Genomic DNA, 22321 nt, shown 5'->3' on the forward strand with positions numbered 1-22321 from the left:
ATAAGTATCAGGAAATGTATTAAAGTTATGTAATATTCGTGAATAATTAAGAATTATTTCAGAATTTTGAGTTTAGCGTTTTTTTGGACGAGGAAACCAGGGTTTGTGGTTCGTAAGGAATTAACGTTCTGAAAATTGGTTGTCGAACCTGTCGGGTGTAATTATTATGAATATGGATGAACAAAATAAATGGAGGGGACGAGGGCATAAGGGTTTTAATAAGCATTAACTATAAATCGAAATGGAAATAGCAAATTGAGGAACAAAAGCCAGGGGTTTATTTCATAACTGGTCCTATAATGTTGAAGACGCGGCCGTCGTGTTTAATTCCCCTTTAACCGGATAAATTGCATTTAATGTGAATAATAACCAATACAACCTGGTTTAACAGTCGTCTAAACAAATTCATTTGAATAACGATTCGAACTAGAGTGGTCGTAAAATGTTGATTTTTTTATCCTTCACAGTTTGTTACACAATATAATTCTAAAAAAGTATAAAATACACCCTTTGCAAAATTATTTTTCCAACAATTAAATGATATAGTTCTAGGACTATATATATAATATATAATATAAATTTATAGGATGCTCAATGTCTCACTGATCAACAATGATGACAATTATTTTTTGCACTTATTTCACTCTCGCCGGAAGCTAATACAATTCACATTGGCGAAACGATTATCCACTTACCTGCTAATACTAAACTGACCATAGAAAAAAAAAATGAAATATAGATGTAATTTACCACGGTCAATTAGTTTACTGTAATGAATGAAAAAAACAAATTACCACCCTTAAAACTGTAAATGATGTTGGTTTTTATAATAAATTGAAAATCACACAGTAACAAAAAAGGTTCCCATTTATTTGGATAATTATAAACTAACAACGGTCCTTGTTATTTGAATGAAAACTTTTACTCACACATTGAAATAGTCAATTTAATTTTTAAAACATCTGATATCGATTAACATATTTTAAAGGATATATAGGTAACCACGATATATAGGTACATTATTGTATTTTAAAACCTAAATAAAAAAAAAATGTTGGATATCGATACAAATTTAAGGATAGGCAAAAAAGTTTATTTGAAACAACTGCTATAATTAGCAATATATTTTTTCACAGCTACAACATCATAGTAAAAACAAAAAATATAGCAATAATTCCAATCCAAGAACTTGGCTTGTAAAAGTAAATTAAGAAAGTTGGACTTTTATAAAACGCCCTTTCACATTTCCGCTTAGTTTTTGACTCTCCATCCGACAACAGATATAGGGAATTGTATAGATGTTAGCCGGAGGTATATTGTACAACAATAAAACGGTATATGCGCGTATATAACAATACTTGTTATCGGAATGACGTCCCAAAAGAGAAATGTGGCCTACGGCCTTTTACTGAGAAAAGTTTCAAATTTAATCCATTAAGCATGAAAAAAAAAGACATGAGCGACTTTCTCACAGCGTATGTTCCGTAATACGTAGGGTGTCGTTCATTTATGGACTTAGGAAGTATAATCGATGGTTATTGGTTATATATTAAGTTTTGATTTTATTCTGAAATTCACAATAACTACTCTTCTAAACATTATACCTACCGAATTTAAAAAAAATAAAAACTAGTGTTAACAAACAAAAAGTTATTGTTATTTATTATAAATTAATTACTTTTACTCTTTTTAACATTTTATAATATCAAACCAATAGGTTACATTAAAATTGATTTTGAATGAAACTAAGTAACTAATATTTGTATTCATTTGCCCTTTTTAGCTTTTGTAGTGTGCATGTATTTTTTGCATTTGTATCATTAAGCGTAACTCAAGTTGACTATGTAAAATAATAATATTGAATTAAGAAAAATGTCTATACATATATTAAAAAAATAAAAATACTAAGAAACCTAAGTAATAGTTAATATAACGGTAATTTGAAGCGTTTGTAATTAAGATTGACATTATTAATAGCGTAATTTAAATACCTAATATTATATATTTTTTAAAATACTTTGAAATCAAGATATCATTAGGTAATATTTTTATTAAAAGCTTGAGTTATTTTGTTACTTTTTTTTTATATGATCTCAGTGACTAATCATAATTTCAAAATTATCAAATTGAAACTTAAATTGTATACTACTTATGTGGGAAATACTATTTAGTATCTTTATTTGTAATTTTAAATTATATTACTTTAGACTTGCAGCAGTCAAGTTGTACTAAGTAGTCATACTGTAATTAAAAAAAAAAAAAAAATGTAATGATCGTTACTCAACATTTTTTTATACTCTATATTTCTTTAACATTTTTAATATAAAATATGATTTATTTATCAATTAATGAGCTTTACTCATAATTTTTTTTTAAATGCCATGATTAATCGTTTTCTGATGTAAAATGACAACTTGTATACCCATAGTAAACTCGATTAATTGATTAACGAACAAATTGAAAATAGGTTTTACTGCAGTAGGGGTATTATTCTAAACACATAATTACAATATTTTTCACCGATTGTTGAGTATTCAATAACAGACAGTCTACATTTTTAATTATACATATTTGATTGAAATATTATTTTTATTTATAATTAACATTAAGTTTTTTTTTAAGTTTAACATACTTAATAACATTTATTTTGTATCTTTTTTAGTTTATAGATAACGTAATTGCTATTAAATACAAAATTCCAATAAAATGTTTCAATCTCCCATAAAGGAATTAAAGTAAAATGTTAACGTAGTCAAAAGTCATCAATGTCTTTTTATTAAAGGTAAATTGCATATTTATACAGCCTAAATTTTTTGTATAGAATATTTCCATAGAACTTATATATCAGTAATACATTAAAAAATTATTTTTTTTTCTGATTGTTTTTGGTTTAAATTTATAAGATAACTAATTATTATTATATAATAAAATGTATTTCTTATTAAAATTGTTGTACAATAAATTATATAAATTTATAAACTATATATATGTTATAGCATCTATAAGGTTTAACAGTTCATTAAACAGTATCATATTAAACTTCAGACTTGTATTTAATTGTGTTTTTTCCAAACACAATTAATAAAAACTATAAGAATTGTAAATTAAACTAACCTTTTTAAAGGGTTAAATCAATGTATCTACCATAAGTAAAAAAGAAAGTTTGATTTGTTTTAATCAAAATTATTTTTTTTAGAATTCATATAATAAAATATAATTAAGATTTGGCACTACGGTTTGCAACAAATTATGGTTGACCATTTACAACTTGAGTACTTATTAATGGAAGTCAACTGTCATTTCTTAAATCATGGATACTCAAACTTTATATATCAGATAAAAAGATAATATATATTATAATGTTAACGTTGTATCAGTTTGCTCGTTAACTTAAATTCTGATACATATAAAGTTCACAGGGGAAATCATGTCAAAGGAGTTTCACAAAAATCTATTAGAGTTAAAATATTCACGAGACACCGTAAATGCAAGTATTACAATTTTGGTAATGACAAAAGTTTTGTACCAGCCCAAAACGAATGTTTATAGCACTAAAGGTAAGTACTATCATCACTTTTGCAAAACACTTTAGTGACAGGAATTCTATTTTGGTGTATATCTATATATTAACTGATAGTGTTCTGATAATTATTTTTTTTTATATAGAAACTTTATATATTATGTATTTTTTTTTCAAATATTCAGAATATAATGGTTAAGTTTTTGCAATTCATTTTTGAAACTACTTGATAAAATAAGGGGAAAAGTTTGAAATATAATTTGAAGTAAATATCAATTATTTTATTTTTTTTATGAAATGTTTCACTATTATTTTTTAAATGTATACAATACAGTTATATGTAAATTACTTTTGATTATTATTTTGATAATTTAAATAAATATACCTACTGAATACATTATTTATTTAAATATTTGGATAATATGTATTTTTAATCGTAAAATATACGATATTTATTTAAATGCGTAAATTAGCCATCCATTACAAGTCCACTAAACTTTACTGTTATATCAATATGAACTGAAATCCTCTTTTTTCAAATATTGACTATTTTTGTACATAATATATGAGCAGTTAATAGAAGTACTGTTCTCTATCACAGTTAATAAGTGTTATTTATTAAGTAAATTTTATTGTATTGTAACTAATGTTCTTTATTAAGTCAACTTTAAGGGTCGGTAGTATTAATTGTATTAGTGTATTAGGTTAATTTTCGAACAATTCGGTTGTTCTACACTTAGTAATAATTCATATCCACTTTTACCTAGCAGTATATTACTGTCTTGGCGATTTGTTCATAGTAGGGACGAGGATGGTACTCGGTTGCCAGAAAGGGAGGAAATAGCCATTTGCAGACTTGATTTATCGAACGCCCGTGGAAGGGGTGGTTTCGACTTGAGGGATAAAACTTTTTTGAACCATTAATTTTGGTAGGTTTAATCTGAAATAATGACTTGACCAGTCTGAGAGTTTTCAAAACTCTGATTGCAAAGGAGATAAATGAGCGGCTGTTGAAAGTTTACATATTAAATATTCCTGGAATGTTGAGCCAGAATAAGGGCATTGTTAATCGTGTCACTAATACTACTATACGTAGCGTCACTAAACAGATTTAATTTACCCTCCACTTTTCCTAATCTATGTATCTATATAATATACATTATAATTATACTAGTATGTTCTTCTCATTTTAAAATACAAAGCGGAAGAGAGTTATAGTTACTGTATTAAATATTAATCAATTAATTAATAAAATACGAAGAAAACATGTTTTTAGACGATGAACTGATTATTTTTTTTATATGCTACTGTGCATACTATATAGTTATATAGAATACCTATTAATTTTTATTATAATTACCTATTTAATAACATTTATCATATCAATGTTTAGTTGGTGTATCATCAATATATTTTATTGTAAAGTGATAAAAACATGAGAATTATTACATTGACAACTCAATATTAAATAATAAATAACCTTCAGTATAATTATATATATATGCATATAAGACAAAATAACAAAATAATACATTTTTATATGAAAAATATTTGTTGTCTCTTTATAATGGGCAATGGTCAATTGTTATTGCTAAATTGTTAAATTGAATTTATAATAAATGACTAGTTAACTTTTGTAATTAAAATGACTTATATATAGGTAGGTATAATCTAATAGAATTTTGAACTCAAATCCGTGCTAATATGTAAATAAATTACATCTTTTGAAATCGGTCTTAGCAAAATGTATGACCAACCGCACAGTTTAAAGTTTAGTGTATAGCCCACAATATTTTCGACTATCAAAAACGTATTATTTATCAGTGTTACTGAATTTAATTGGTAAATGTTTGTGATTCATAATCTGTTTTATATTACTCGATCATAGTACTTTTACGACTGCGATTATCAAAATAGACAGTTAATCAATTAATCTGTATTAAAATTAGTACTAAAGTTCAGTTCAATAATTTCGAATAATGGGAAATCAGTAAATTAGTAATAATACGTAGAATTGAATGTATTGCGTTTAATATATATTTGTAACGGTAGACGGGTAGAATAATTTAACAGTGATATTCATGCGCTAGTTATTGTTATACTTATTAGAGTGCTGTACTCATAACAAAAGTGTCCGCTGTTGATATTTTTATAATACAATTAGCCACTTAAAACTTTGGATATAAGTTTTGTCAAATTTATATAAACGAATTATTAGTTTTCAAGGTATTTCTCAGTAATTATGACTACTGTGTAGCCTAAACGATTTTCCGATAAATTCAATTACAGTATTGCGATTGTGGCTGTCACAGATTAAGATTACGCGTTAGTCTGTTATATCATTTCTAGACAATTTTGAAATGTATAAGATAAAATAGTATAAGTAGATCTGTTAAATAAAACTTTAAGTGAAAAAAAGGTATATACCAGCAAAACCTAACCTAACCATTCCCTGAAACATGCATATAGATTAGGTTAAGTTATATGTTATTTACTTTTTTTATAAGACTTTTTAAAATACCCATTTCCTAATCATAATTTGGATTCATGACCCATTTACTCATCTTTCGGTAATTTACTATGGTCAATACTCTTTGGAAAATTATATTGATTTTTATTTTTGTGGCGAATTTCAGCCTCTTGAGGTGAAAATGCGTGTTACAGGAAATTGGTTTGTTGGCAGACGTACACCACTTTTATATGTTATTTAGTTTAAGGTTTGTTGGGTAGACTTTTATTTTATATCAGTTTATTACTCTATTGTTTCAACATAATATAATACGGCATTAATCTATGATAGTCACAAAACAAAATATCTTGTTTACCGTCAAATCACATAGACAGTCACAATAACTATTAGTTACTATATTCCAACAATAATATTGTACACTTATTTTAAAGTATTACTATAATACTTCTTTTTGAACGCAATATTTGTGAAAATGTAATTGAAAATAGGAAAACAAAATAAATAAAAATCAGAGTTTGTACACACTTCCAAAATTATGTGTAAATTGATTGTTGATTATATTATATTTTATTTTATTACCTACATCATGTGTTTTTATAGATATCTGTTTCGCAATAAATCAGACAAACAATAAAATTGGTCGAATTTTAGTAAACAGCCGATATAATAATTACATTCGCGAGCGCACACTGACCTACGCGGCTACCTAAGCACAATATTTATGCCACAAACAGTGTATCTACACATTAATCAAGTGGTTAAATTTATGGGCTAGGACTATGCAATAGTATTATAAGTTATAAATGTGTTTGTTCTGACCAATGAGAACGCGCGATTCATTTAAGTGTTTGGCGACGAGCTCCTAATCTGAAATGTGGCTTTATTATGTGTTTGTCTTAGCCGTCCTTCACCGTCATCACCACCGTAGGTCATTTATGAAATTTCCCACCATCGCGGTCCTTGACATACACGTAAATATGTCGTTAATCATATTGTACGAGATACTGATTATGATAACTGTTATCTCGACATCGTATGCGGTTCCCCGTACAACCCCAAAGTTTTTGACGTTTTTCTTGTCAAAAAGAAAAAAAAACATTGTTCAAAAATAAATAGATAGTATGAGAGTAAAAATAGAGCTAAAAAATACAATGTACATAGATTATGGATATGGTTTAGAAAATTGTATAAAGTTTGATGTATTATGTACCGAAAGAAATACAATATTAAAAACATATTTAAACTATATCTATTACCTATACATCAATAGTTTAACACGATTTAAGTTTTTTTTGTTTCGCAAAAAAAAACACAGTTGAACAATGTTTGAAGAATAACATAATGATAAAAATATTGTTTTTAGTCATCATTTTTTTTTTCAAATTGAAGAGTATATTATAAAAAAAAAAAAAAGATTAAATATTTTAAATAGTTATGTACTTACCTATAAAAATATTATTATTACCTGTTTACGAATATTTAAAAATATTTCTAAAGATCAGTATATTATTAGTTAGATTATTAAAATAAATATTAATGTTATTACTAAACAAAACTGCAACGTTATAGTGAGGTATTTATTTTATTTCAAGACTAAAAAGATAAATTTTACATTACACATTTTGAATGTAATCGTAACTGCTATAGTCAAATATATTTCATTGTTAATAGGGATTCTGGATGTATTTATTGCGTACTATAGAATGTAGTGAGATAAAAAGTCATGACCACCATTTGAATTATTTTTGTAACTTTTTAGTCTGAATACACATTATTATAAATAAACAAAATACAGTCATAGACAATTTCAAAATGCAGCTATAGAAGTTTTTTTTTAACAAAATTAAAAAAAAAAGATGTACATTAATGTATTTTCTTTATAGTTTTTTTTTTATCGGATTAATCAATATGTGTGTTCTTAAATAACTTATATTGTTTTATACATTTAGTTTATTTTTGTTTTTATTTTTTATCTTGAATTGTATTTTCTATGATCTTATTTTCCATGTTGTCTTCATTTTATATTACATTACGTTTATCTTACAGAAATTGTATTATCACTTATATTATGCACAATGTCACTATAAATATTTTTTACAATTCTTTACGGTTGAATTATTTCACAAAATATTTTCAAAAATATTTCAAGATAATAACTGTAAAAAATACACTGTACGTTATAAATAAAAATGCATCAATACTATCTATAGACATCACCAAAAATTATGACAAGACAAGGTATTTATTAACGTTTAAAATTACTTTAAATATATGATGATATTATACAGAATATTTAATCATAACGCTCAGTTATACAATTGTAATAAAAAGAGTATTTTTAAGACTTCAATGTATATCAAATAATAATTAGGTATATTATAAAGCTAAGTTTCATGAATGTGATCAATAACAAATGAATTAAACAATATTATATTATCACTGATCTCCATATGCTTAGTTCTCTCTATAATTGATCACGGTTTTTGGAGTTTACCTCTCAATTAAAGATATTTTACTTTTTATATATAAAGAAAAATACAATTAAGAGTAAGTTATATATACACAGAAAGAAAGAGACAAAGAGAGAGAGAAAGAGTGTCTAGAAAGTTTAAAAACATTTAAGTACATAAATAGTACACTCGTGTAAAATATTTCAAAACTTTCTAGACACTATATATAAATGTTTTAACTTTAATATACCTCAACACAAATTATTGTAGTTAATTTCTTCAAATATTCATTTAATATAGAATCAGTTCATGTTATTGAAATGGTTTTAATCGTTATGAGTTTCAAGTAGAAAAATTATAATTATATGGGTTTAACATTTTAAAAATTTTTTTAGTCATAGAAAGTGAAATAATACATTATTTCAGTAAAGATTTTGTCAAAAAATTCTACCGTATTTCTATATATATTTTAACTGTTGAATTCAAAATATATATCAACATAAATTCATATTTCTACATACAACCAATATCTTCATGCATATATCACAAGATACGTCATATGATGAGTGACATATCCAAAATGATATTGTTTATTATAAATTATAATGTTTTAAGATTTTAATTGGTTTAAGAATTGTATCTAATCATATTGTATAACGTTGAATTTAATTGTGAATTTATTGTATTGAATATAATGTCCTATACTTAGTAAAGTTATAAGTACCCCTTCAATTGTATCGAACACTACAATATATTTAAAATAATTTTTGAATTAGTAATGGTATTAGTAAATAAAAATCAGTTGTCTATAAACAAATACGTAACATTATCATTACTTTAATATTATATTTTAAGACATTTTTTTAATATAGATCGATTAATAAGAATAATATATAATTAAATTCTAAAAATAATACATTTTTTGACAATTGAAACAATTCTTAGATCTCGATAACCGTATTTTATCTTATAATTTTAATTTAAAGTGAAAAACTGCGATTTAAATTTAATTGTCAATAGATTGAGTTTTCTAATAAAAACGGAAACATAAAATCTTCACCTATTTCACTGCTGAACAGAAATTCAAAAGCACCTCCTCTATGTAGAGTTTTTTATAAATTGAATTAAATGTTTTAATATTCCCAGTTTATAGATCTATACTTGACATTGCCCTACTAAATTTAAAAACAATTATAAAAAAAAAACCCGAAATAAACTTTATAACTATTTATAGATCATTGAATAGTTTTTGATAGAAAGTGTCCAAGGTTTTTTATTGAAAAAATAAATATATAAAATTAATCATCAACCAATGTTTTCAAAAAATTTTATGAAATAAAATTTTGTTTTATTGATTTCATACATTTTGTATTAAATATAATTATATTTTTAGGTCCTTAGTGGAGTGATAAATGTATACATTTTACAATAATTTGTATTTTTATGATAAATAGCCAATAAAGTGCTTCAATTTTTAATTTGTGAATGGTAATGGAAAGAAAATCGGATCAAGTTTGTATCTACTTTAAAGATGTCAAAATTAAAAATTCCCGATACATTTTTTTTTTATAATTGAGAAAAACAGACAGAACATTTTAAAAAATACGGGAATTTTAAAGTAAACCTAATATTATTATCAATGAAATAATTGTTTTGTAACCATAGTTATCATAATATAAACAATCTTCGCTCAGAATGATATTTCATTGTATATAATTGGCTATCATTGAATTCAAATTTAACAAAGTCGCTTATAATAATTTATTAAATGAGTTCTACTCGATACTTATATATAGTTAAAGAATGGTACACACTTGTTTATTTTGTTTTGTTCGTAGTTAAAAAAATTGAAAACAAAACCATTGAAAAATAAATATTAAACATATCAGTTCTATATTATATTTATTCATATTTGATAAATAATAAAACTACGGCCATAATATTTAAAATATCAGTGTTAGGAATTCATTTGGGATAAGGAAATTGGATAAGGAATTTAAATACTATAATTTGTTGCATAATTTATTTTTAATAATACATTAAATATTATAAATTGATAAGAATTCGTATACAAATTACAAGTCCACATTTGCACAGTACATAGCAGAATATTTGCTTTGACGTATATACTAACGGAAAATAGTTTGGATTTTAATTCAATTAGGTCAATAACAAAATGTATTTGTCCCTGTTCGTAAAAAAATTATTCGGTATAACTATATAACTATATATTTATTTAAATTGTATTTTTTTGTGAAATTGTATTGTTGTATTAAACTTCAAATGTATGTATATAGCTTTAGAATTCAACCCTTTAATAGGCCAGAATATTACTAGAATATAAAATATTTTATTTCTTTATTTATATTTAAAATTTGTTATTAAATATGCTGTACCGATTTTCCTCGACGTTTTTCATTTTTCTAAAAAAACTAATCAATTCGTTTAAATATTTAAGAATATTTTTTATTCGGATTGAATATTTTATTCTTAATTTAGTATAAATAATGTCATATTGTCAAACAATCTATTCGAAACGTTCTATATTTTGAAAATCAGTTTTTCGTTTTAATTAATTTTCCACTTCACAGTGTATTACTTATTCCGTTAATTTACAAACCTATTTAATTCAAGTAGGCTATATAAAAAACACCGTTGACGAATTAAGCATTGTTTTAAATTACCCGTGTCGTGTACACACTACCCTACATTTATCTCAGAGTCACTTATATTTAACGCTGTGTCGACGGTATGCTCCACACCTTAAACAAATGGAAATCACTACAATCGAAATTTTATGCGGTATATTATTAATTATTTGGTACAATAATTAATATACATATTAAATGAATTATTTTATTTAATAAATAACTTGCTCGTAAATATTAATGAATATAAGCAATTTATTGGGTAATTCGTTATCAACTGTATTTCGCTTTGATTATTTAGTTTTATTTATTTATTTTATTTTTTGTTGTATTCATTAATTGATATTATTGACGGCAATATATTAAATAATAATAATAATAATAATAAAAAAACTATCGGAAACGGATTATATTTTTTTCGAATTCTGATGTAGAGAATAATACATTTTTTACATGACACGAGTGATAATAACCGTAACAAATTTAAATAATTATTAGCTGCACCGCTGCGCTGAATCAAATTATTTTTAATACTCATGAACCACATTAATAATGCCACACAGTGTGAACTAAATAATATCATAATAAACATATTATTATTTTACCATTTATACCTATAGTCTACGATAGCGTGTTTTTACGGGTGCAGTAAATAACAATTATTTAGCATTTACGGGGGAAATTTTCACAATGCGTAAATTGTTTCTGTTCAATAGTAAATCCAATACGGGGACGATCGTTAATATTTGGCACCAGACCAGATTCTGATAGTTAAATAAAACACCATACACATCTATTAAAAATATAGTATTTACATAAATCATAATATAAAATATAAAACAATTATTCTAGATAAATGTAAAACAAATATAAAATTATGTAAAAGCAATAATATTTTTTATTATAATATCAAATGAAATATTTTTTTGTAATATTAAATAAGTTACGTTTATGATATATTTAGTTTTATTAAAACCTCATAATAATATACTCATTCGTTAAGCATAGCTTATGAACTTAATGTGAAAGAGTGAAAAAAAAACATATAAAACGGACCACTTAAAAAAATTACTAACGGACGTTTAGTGGGGATTTAGACACGTCTGGCTTAAGTTACTTCAAAATTTAACGTGACGTAGGTATCAAATTAAAAACTCAACATATTTTATAGGTATTTATTTTACATTTCTTCAAATTTTATCACATTGCTACTATCATTTTAGACTCTGAGCGGAGAGACGAATGTATATATTTTAGAATGAAGTGTATTTTTTATTTTATTTCTGTACATTTTTTTGTGAGACAATAAAAATGCTTTGAAAAAAATATATAGTTATTGATATCAAATCAGATCTAGTAGGTATTTTAGGTAAGTCAAAAGTAAACATTTCTTAAAAGGAAATTTTATAATCGAACAATAATAATAAAAAAACGGGGATTTAATGCAAATGCAAATTCAATTTTAAAAAATTGTGTTTTTTGTTGTAACTCAATAACAAAATATAATACCTAGACACTTGAAATTTTCATCAAATGTCTAAATTACATTTTTATTTTTAATATTTTTTAAATATTTCGACTATTTTTGAGTTATTTATTGGCATAAGAAATATTCAAATTTTTAGCTTTATTTCTAGAAGATCAATCAAAAATTATTAGCTGAGTAAAAATACTTTTAAATATAATACAAAGCTCATTATAATATAATGTTAATCTTTCAATTAAAAAATATCAAAATTCTTTAGATCACGACACTTTTTTTTTTTTAAGAATTTAAAGCTATAATTTTGACAAAATGTATAGAAATTGCGAAAATTAAAAACACTTGGTGATGATAGACCATCTCCGCTCAAAATCTTTTTTCGTTTAAGATAATATATCATTAAATTCAAATATAAAACACCCATAATAGTGACCACTCGAAAACTAACCTACAATAGAGTGGTGCCCTATTGCTTACCTTTTTTTTATCATTATTTCATGGCTTATATAAATATATAATAATTTATAAGAAAGTGTTATAATAATGGTTTTCTAAATGAATTAAATAATTTAAAAATAAATCAAAATGTATTTTTATAATGATATATTTATGATTAGTAAATTAATAATTTTTTTATTTTATTATAAATATATCAAATAAACACGATATAACTTAATAATTTACAATGCATTTTTAACATACTCTTTTAAATATTTAAATTTCAGAGTATATAATATAATTTGTTCTAACTTTCATCATTGTAATGATTTATACTTATTTTTTCTATGTACATTTTTCTAAAAACAATTTATAAAAAATTATATTTTGTTATTCTGCGCAATGTTATTTTTAAGTTCTAACAAATTTTAGTTGGGTTGTTACCTGCAGATAGAATACTCCACATGGACCATCACCCACTATAAACTGAGTTGCAATTAATCATTAGTCGTTTTCTCCCTTCTCTTTACCTTAAAAATAACACGTGAGTATACTATTCTTCCTTCCCATCATCATAGGTCACCGATACTTCCAGAAACAGCTCCCGGCATTTGTAACACCACGTTTCAGGTAGGGTTAGGCTAGGCCTAGGGTGGTAAATATTGTTATTATAGCTTGGCAAGATATTTACTTTAGGTTGATAGTTCTGGAAGTAAACTAAATTATTCATAACATCAGAATATGTATATAATAATATACAGAATATTATAGAATCACATATAGATGCTGAGAAAAGGGACCAGAGTTTAACCCTTTTAAAATTCCTACGTAAGACTATAGTTCATATATTTTATACACAAAAATAAATAACACAAACGTATGTATTCAAATAAACATTAGATTACTCACCACATAAGACTATATAAAGATAAAACTAAAAAATGTTCACAATTCCATATTGTTTTCAGTTTACCTTTTAGAACACATGGAACTTCAAAAGGAACTGATAATTTTAGCTAAAATAACTTTTTTTGTTTACGGAGAAACCCATGCTCCTTTTTGGAAGTTGTTGATTTGACTTGAAAATTATTCATGGGTACTGAACTAAAAATAAAGTTTTAATATAGGGCTCTATGAAGAACTTTGATAAAAGCATCAAGGCAAGATGATTGCTAAATTCAGCGAACACAGCATAAATATATTCATTCATTCAAAAACCATCAGATGACACAACATCAATGACAGTTGTGCAGTTAATACTATTTTATCTTTGTTATTATTTTTTTAACGTCAATCAAACACTATTATTGATATAAAATTAAAATCACTTTTTTCTAAGTACAACTAGTTCGTTTCAAAATTTCAAATATCATAAAAACTATGTATATTATAGACATTTAACATCGTGTTTCTATTTATTATAATAAAAATGTATATATCTTACTCACGTTTTGGAGGACATTAATTAAATAAGTGTACATAGTTGAACATTCCAAATATTATGTAAATATATATATATATATATATATATTATATACTATTTATAATAATGAGAATTATTGGACATGTCTCAATTTCAGTATTCAAGTCATTGACAAAAATACGCAGTATAGTGATGTTTGTATTGAATTAAAATTGATCTGTCGATTTTATTTCTATGTTACGCTTGGGACCGATAAAACATAGTGATTTATCGTGAATTGCATTTTTATAATGTGAAATTTATTGTCTGGACAGGTATTTGTATTTGGTGATACTGATGGTGTAATCATATAACAAATTTCGATTTCCTTTGCCATTTCTATACGTTCAACTGCTTTGAATTGTTTGATAAGAAAAGAGGCATGTATCTTATTTTTTCATGTCAACTTTATTTTCATCTGAAGGCGTTTTAACTTTGAAAAATAGCTTCTATCTGTATAACTTACAATATTCCTCCTATTTTCATATTCTAGTTGCATACCTAACATATTTTAATATGCAATTTAATAGTTATACTTATGCTACTGGTGGCTATTATAATATGAACAAGTTAAATAGATTCCAGCGATGTGTTTTAAAACTATTGTAGAGTGTATCATGTATAATGTTAATGTTTACTATATAAATCTATAAATTATAGCAATATATCAAACAATTAAATTTAAGTTATTTAAATTTAAATAGTCATAGTATTATAAATTAATTATTAAAACGTGTGACAATATCTTAGATAAAAACTGTGATCAACAATGTTATTATTCCGGAGTAAGTGCACACTAAATTATGAATTATTGTATGAATAATGAAAACACGAAACAAAAATTTAAACTTGAAACATATCACACAACTATTAGTATTCACAGCAAGTGTTTTTTGAAGGTTATCGTTGGTGGCATCGGAATCTGACAAATCGTTAAATATAAAGAACCATCACCCCCCGTGGACGTACTTGGGCCGGGTTGAATGTAGAGAAAAATTGGATCTGAGTCGTTGCGTGTAGTATAAATGGGGTTGGGGACGTAGAGGTTTTCTACACGATTGATGGCCGAGACACTGAGTTATTAATAACTTTATACACGGTTCTCACACCTATTCTCTCTTCAAATCAGTATCAGAGAAGCCTGAGTGTGAATGGCTGGTAAGATAATATTTGAAGTTCTACTGTGAAAATTAAAAAATATGCACATCAAAATATATTTAATAAAAAAACAAAATGTATAATATTATGTTTATCGTTTTTAAATCATTAAATATGTCAACAAAGAATAACGGTTTTATTTATTTATTTATAATTCAAATTTATATTTTACTCAGGGATTTGAAACTTTTACGTTTATTATTATATTATATATATATATATATAAAGCATTTTTAAAACATTAGATTAATGTCATGCTATTTTTTTATTTATTTCACGAACCTATTCACACTGTGTTACGGTAAGTTGTATTAACTCAAAAGTCAATAACAATTATATATAATACAGAATAAAATATTCTCGTATATAATACACTGCGTTAATAACTAAATAACAGCAATATAATAAGTACGTGATAAAATATAATTATTGAAATAGGTTGACAGATTGCCTTTGCTTAGAATCACTTTTCACGTGCGATAATATATCATTGAATTTGTGTATTTAACACATGATACAATGAATTATCAATGACGAGATACACTTGATACTTAATGTATAGCAGAAAACAATTTTCTACATAGGCTAAATTTTATTATTTTTTATGTAAACAGCACTTTTTTTTAAGTAAAGTCTTACATTAAGCTCATATTATTATTTTGCGTCTGATGACAATAAATTGTATACTTTATGTTAGCTTTTAAGATAAGTGACAAATTTTTTAATAGGCTTTTATTTGTGATAAACCATAAATGAATAGGTACAATAAATCTTAAAAATACAATACTTAATGGTTGAATGGAAAATTCAAACATGGATAAAAATTTACTAGTTCACGATAATGATAACCATACACTATACACGAGTATATTTAACCGGGCTAATCGAGTTTTGCACTCAACAAAATTAATATATTATGATACTGGGTGTATTTACCATACCTAAATTAACAATTGCGTGACTACCACTTATACACGAAACATCTAAGATATGAAGAGGTTGAATGTCCGTATAGCAGTAATTCCATTTAATTTATATCATTCTAATTGAATGACGACGTATGCGCATAGAATACAGACTCACATCGACTATTTTATACAGTATAAACTATTTTTAGTAAAATTATTTTATATGTAAATACAATGTACAATATAAAATAAATGGTTTTTACTTTTGAAATGACAATGATTTTCCATTTTTATTTCCTAAACGTTTTATAAGAATTACATTTTGTAACGTCAATTGTTGCTATTATATTAAATTATTAATAATTTATTAAAGATACCAGTAAACTAATAATTCTAATAATTTGCAATGACCATAAAATAATTTTATCACCGCTTTTTATTGGGACGATATAATTTTCAAAGAAATAAATGTGTTTCGTTACTCGTTTAAACCCAAATATAACATTTCAGTGTTTACATTTTATGAATAACAAAACTTATCAATGTTTTAAAAAATATTGATTTTTTTTTTGTGCAAAATAATTTAGTATTTAAATTTCTTGATAATGATAATATATACAAGTGTTGGAACAAATATTCAGCGAACTGTAATTAATTAATGAAATTATTGAATTTAATAATTCAGACGCGTCGTATACAAATTCAATGTATTTTCAAAAGAATTCATTATAATTATCCGAACACTTAACGTAATTGGATAAAAATATGTTAAAGCTTTTCGTTATTATAATAATTATATATTATTATCCGTTAAATCGAAATGGCATTATAATATATTCTATGCTCATAAAGTTATGAATATTTTCTTGCAGCTATAATCAAAGAAAATCGATTGAATGACATTATGTAACCTTATTTTTTATTGTACTGTAATAATTGAAAAACAGACACTTGGAGTGATTTATTCGATTTAAAGGTTCAGTCACGATGATATTAGAAAATCGTACGGGACAATTCTTATTGTTGGTATACCGTCGAGATGGCACAACCATTCAGCAATAATATAACGTATGATCCGCCTGAGTAGGGACAACTGAGAATGGCTATCATAAAACTTCTATATAGGTAATACATATCTGTACAATAAACTTTGTGGTGTTATCTGTTCGAATGTGGTTTCAACAAAAATGACTTGTCGAAATTCTTCAAGGCACGACCGCAATACCATATTATACACCGTCGAACGTCAACAGCAGTGGAACCCGAACGAGTGTATGAACTTAATGTTTTGGATTTTTCTTCACACACACACACACACACACACACATGTGTTACGCATACGCTCGTGTATATAATATATTATATTATTTTATAAAATTGTGCGCCCGAAGGACAGATATAATAATATAACTATTTGTATACGAATTCGCCGAGGCCCAAATGAATTCCCTTCCGGCACTTTCGATTAGACGGTTCATTACGAATGGAAGTTTCCACTGTCGTCTGTATCAGCTTTAACCCGAACGCGTCCCCCGAGAATATTCTATACGTGGCACTGACATATAAATACATATACATTTGCAGTGTTCAAACGAATACGATAGTGGAGTTTCATTGATTTTGACCTTTGAATTTTCACCGACACCGTTATTATCATAATAAATATTATTATAGTTTCGTATACAGTATATACTATGTACAATTATGTCGTAAGTATACCTACTCGAAACCTATAGTTTCAGGTGTGATGATGTTTTTATTGCCAAGAGTTTTTCGAAAAATTCTCCAGTAAAACACCGCGGCTTAGGACAATCGTAGCCATCGCCTGAATGATGGATACGGTGATACGGCGCGCCGGCATAAGGCGAAGTGTCACGTTAATTGATGGTTGCAACTTGTGCTCGGGTCGTTAATAACCTACTGAAAGGCTTTATAATGGTGACAATTGTACGACGGTGGACCACGTGGGTCTTTTTAAAAACACACGTCGTCAAAGGATTTTCCACCTACGTTTCTTTTGATGTTGTTGATAATCAAAAATTTGTCTCTTGATTTTTTTTTATTTTCTCCGGGTTTCCTCGTCGAAATATACTCTTTGTGGTTTTTACACTCGCTTATCTTTAAAAGTTCTCCCTCCACTAATACGACTTAACCACCTTGCGTGTTCACACACACACATATACGACAAAAGCTATCAATAAAGTCTATCGCTACGCACTTCAATAGAAATACAGATTAAAAAAAAAAAAATCAGAAATTCAACTCAAAATCATTGTATAATGTATATACAGTGAATACATACGCTATATTTCATTTTATTTTTTCCCGAAGATCACACGCCATTTATGTGATCACAAAATATATATGATGTTATCCCTAAATCCCTAATGCATTCACATTCATTCACTCATTCATACATGTTACATTCATTCGTTATACACGTTTTAATGTTCTGTAAAACCTTTGCAGTAAAAATTCACTACAGAAGATTTAATTAGTCAATTTATTGCACTCAGATTGTAATTAATTACTTTAAAATCTTTCCATGTAACAACGAGGAGAAACACATTAATTAAATTTGGATTGTACTATAAATTATTATTATTATTTCCACAAACCAGTATTTTTTAATATTGTGCAGATTTGTTTAGAATTTTTATAAACAATCAGTGAACACTTCGTTCTTAGATAACGGATAGAATCACATTTTACGTAGGCACTCATTCGATTACGATGTCTAAAATAATATGTTATTTAATTCAGAATTTTTTGCTATATGTATAATATATTTTTTTAAATTTATTTATTATTTATATTTATATTTATTTATTTAAACCTATATAATATTAATTTGTTAAGAATGACATCTAACTATCTTAACTATCTAAAGAAAAATATGAAAAATTCACAGGCCAATTCGACATAAAATAATTTCTAATGTTTATTGTATGTGTTATAATATAATAAAAGAACAAAAACAAATAAGAAATAAAAATTTTAAACTATTTTTGCTTTGTAATACGTTAGAAATATTTCCTCATTTACTTGATGATTAATTTTAAAACAATAAATGATCTAAAATTAAAAATGACCTAATAACCTAACCTGTTGCCAAATAAGATTCAGTATACATATAAATATAATATGTGTTTAGATTTCTCGATTATTGGTAAACATATCAAAACAAAATTTAATTAATTCTGGTCATTAAATACAAAGAAATCAGAAATAATTTAATGTTAATATAGTTGCTCAAAATTATTAAACACGTGAAATATTTTAGTTTTTTTTCCAGTCCATTATTTATTATACCTGACGTGGCTTAAAAAATAACAAGTCTATCTGTATGTACATTTTCCATTTCAACTATTTAAGTGGACACATGTAACTGTACGTAATAGTAGAGTAGAATACAAGTAAAAACATTTTTTGTGGTTTTATTTATATTATTTCAATGTAAATATATGAATTCTGTACTATTTTTTTTTCAAAATATATTTTTTCAATATTAAATTATTTTTACTAGCCGATAGATTTTTTTTTTTTTTGGGTGGAGGGAGTTAATTTTTGCTTGCATATTTTGTAAGTATCAATGATACACATAGCAGTGTAGATATATCCGTAAAACTTGTGGAATATTAACAGTACAATGGAGTAAATTTCGTAAGATACATTAGAATTTGTATCTCTGCAAAACATTTAAAATTTTAAAATAAAAAAATATAATATAGACTTACCCAGATAAAGTATACTATATGTATTCTTTCCCTCACATTTATCATCATATTAATACGTTATTTGATGATACTTATCATTTAAATAACAAAATGTATATTAACCTGAAACAAATAAAAACAAACTCAATTAAAAATCAGGGTCAAATAATCTTGTAAAAGCCTATTTAAATATTATTATTACAATTGTTTCTCCCCTACATTGTTTTCAACCATTTGCAATCTTTGACCCTATGAATTATTCAACCTTTGTCTCTTTGGAAAAGACCCATTGGGTTCCAATTTAAACAGTATTTTTTTTCTGTCTGGTCTATTTTTTTATTTACAGTATTACGATTGTTTACTAAAAAATATACAGTTTTGCTCGTACACTAAAATATTTATTTTATAAATACGTTTTCTATATTTATTAAATTTTTATATAATAATAATAATAATATTTCTTCACGATTTAATTTTATACTATGATTTCTCTTACAAACAACAATATAATATTATATTGTACTGAATAGTAAATTGTATCTAATTGTCAACTCACGTGGTGAACATTCTGTTTTATAATATTATATTCAATAAAGTTATTTATCGATGGAATCAAATTCCAAATTCCAATTATATCATAATTAATTGACAGACTAATATGCAAATTTTATAAAAAAATAAAATAATCTATAAATATTATATTTTATACTAAGTTAAAAATATAAAATATCGTAAAATATAAACAGTTTATATTTAATTAAAATCATAATGACATATTATAGTATAAAATAAAAATAATATTTAATAGATAAATTATTGAAAAATTTAATAAGGTAGTGTTAAATAAATCTATTTTTGAATTAAACTTTCTACAAATATAATGGTATATTTAATAGCTTATATTAAAAAATCCTAACAAAATATGTTCAATAGAAATTATAAAATAATATTATAACATATGATATTATTATTATTATTTGACCAAATATTAAAATAAAACTTATTTTTTAGGAGCATACAACTCTTCAATTTTAAATTATTACCTAAATTTTTTATGATGAGTGAGTAATTTATACTTATCATTATATTTTCATTTTTTTAACAAATATTTTGAAGCTCAAAAACAATTGAATATATAATATTATATAGAAACAATTAGATTTTTAAATTTAAATACGATATTTTCTTTATAGTTATTGCATCAGGATAAGTTATAGTTATTTTTCTATAGTACAATTATGATTATTTGATGGACAAAAAATTATAAATAAACTTTATACATAGGTACAACTTCAAAGTATTTAAATAGTGTAATAATTAAGTGTAATAATAATATCATGTAAAAATGGTGAGTGGTAAAAATAAAAATAATAATGTAAGCATACATTTTTTTTCTTTTCAAAATAAAAATATGTACTTAATTCAAAAAAAGTGTGATCATTAAAGGTGTTACAATGAAAAAATTGTTTACTCCCATAAACATTTGAAAACTTTTTTTTATTTCCTTTTATTAAACACACACTATTCTTTAGAGCAATCAAAAATCTCTGAAAACCAATTAAAGTTGTTTGTAAAGTTTACTTTTCTGTCTGACTTTAAAAACTTTTTACCAATGAATCTGCAAGAGCTTGCTCTTTTATTTATTTAAAACGTTATACAAACGCTTTGATTTTAAATACCATTCTACATTTATGATAAATTATCTAAACATATATAGACATCATTAAAAGATTATATTGTTTCACATTTTAATATACAGGTTGAACAAAAAACAGATTTTTTTAAGTATACACAATAACCATATATGTTTTTTTCGAGTAACGAGTCATATTAGATGATATAAAATAATAACTGAACAATAAACATTATATTTATATCAAGATGAATATTATTACTTTGGTTATATTACATTTATGTAATAAAAAAATAAATAAAGAGCTACAATGAGTAAATGAATAAAATAGATAATAATAATAGTACTAAATAGATAAAATAAAATGTGTGACCTATTTGATACTGAAAAATATTATTTAGTTTTAATTATTGATGTCTGTCATGTTTTTAGACT

The 22321-nt window shown here is 24.9% G+C and overlaps 1 protein-coding gene across 2 annotated transcripts in view; it reads right to left on the reverse strand.

Moving 5' to 3' along the window:
* LOC114132083 (dopamine receptor 1-like) overlaps positions 1-22321 on the reverse strand; it is a 205350-nt gene that overhangs the window by 40029 nt on the left and 143000 nt on the right. Inside the window, exon 3 of one of the 2 annotated variants that reach the window (XM_050209268.1) lies at positions 20275-20376. The exons of the other annotated variant lie outside the window; for it this stretch is intronic. Within the exon in view, the coding sequence (XP_050065225.1) occupies positions 20275-20322 (48 nt within the window). The 5' untranslated portion in view covers positions 20323-20376. The remainder of the gene's footprint in view (positions 1-20274; positions 20377-22321) is intronic. 2 annotated transcript variants of the gene reach the window in all.

Source organism: Aphis gossypii, chromosome 1 (genome assembly GCF_020184175.1).
Source record: "Aphis gossypii isolate Hap1 chromosome 1, ASM2018417v2, whole genome shotgun sequence".
Taxonomy (NCBI): Eukaryota; Metazoa; Arthropoda; class Insecta; order Hemiptera; family Aphididae; genus Aphis; species Aphis gossypii.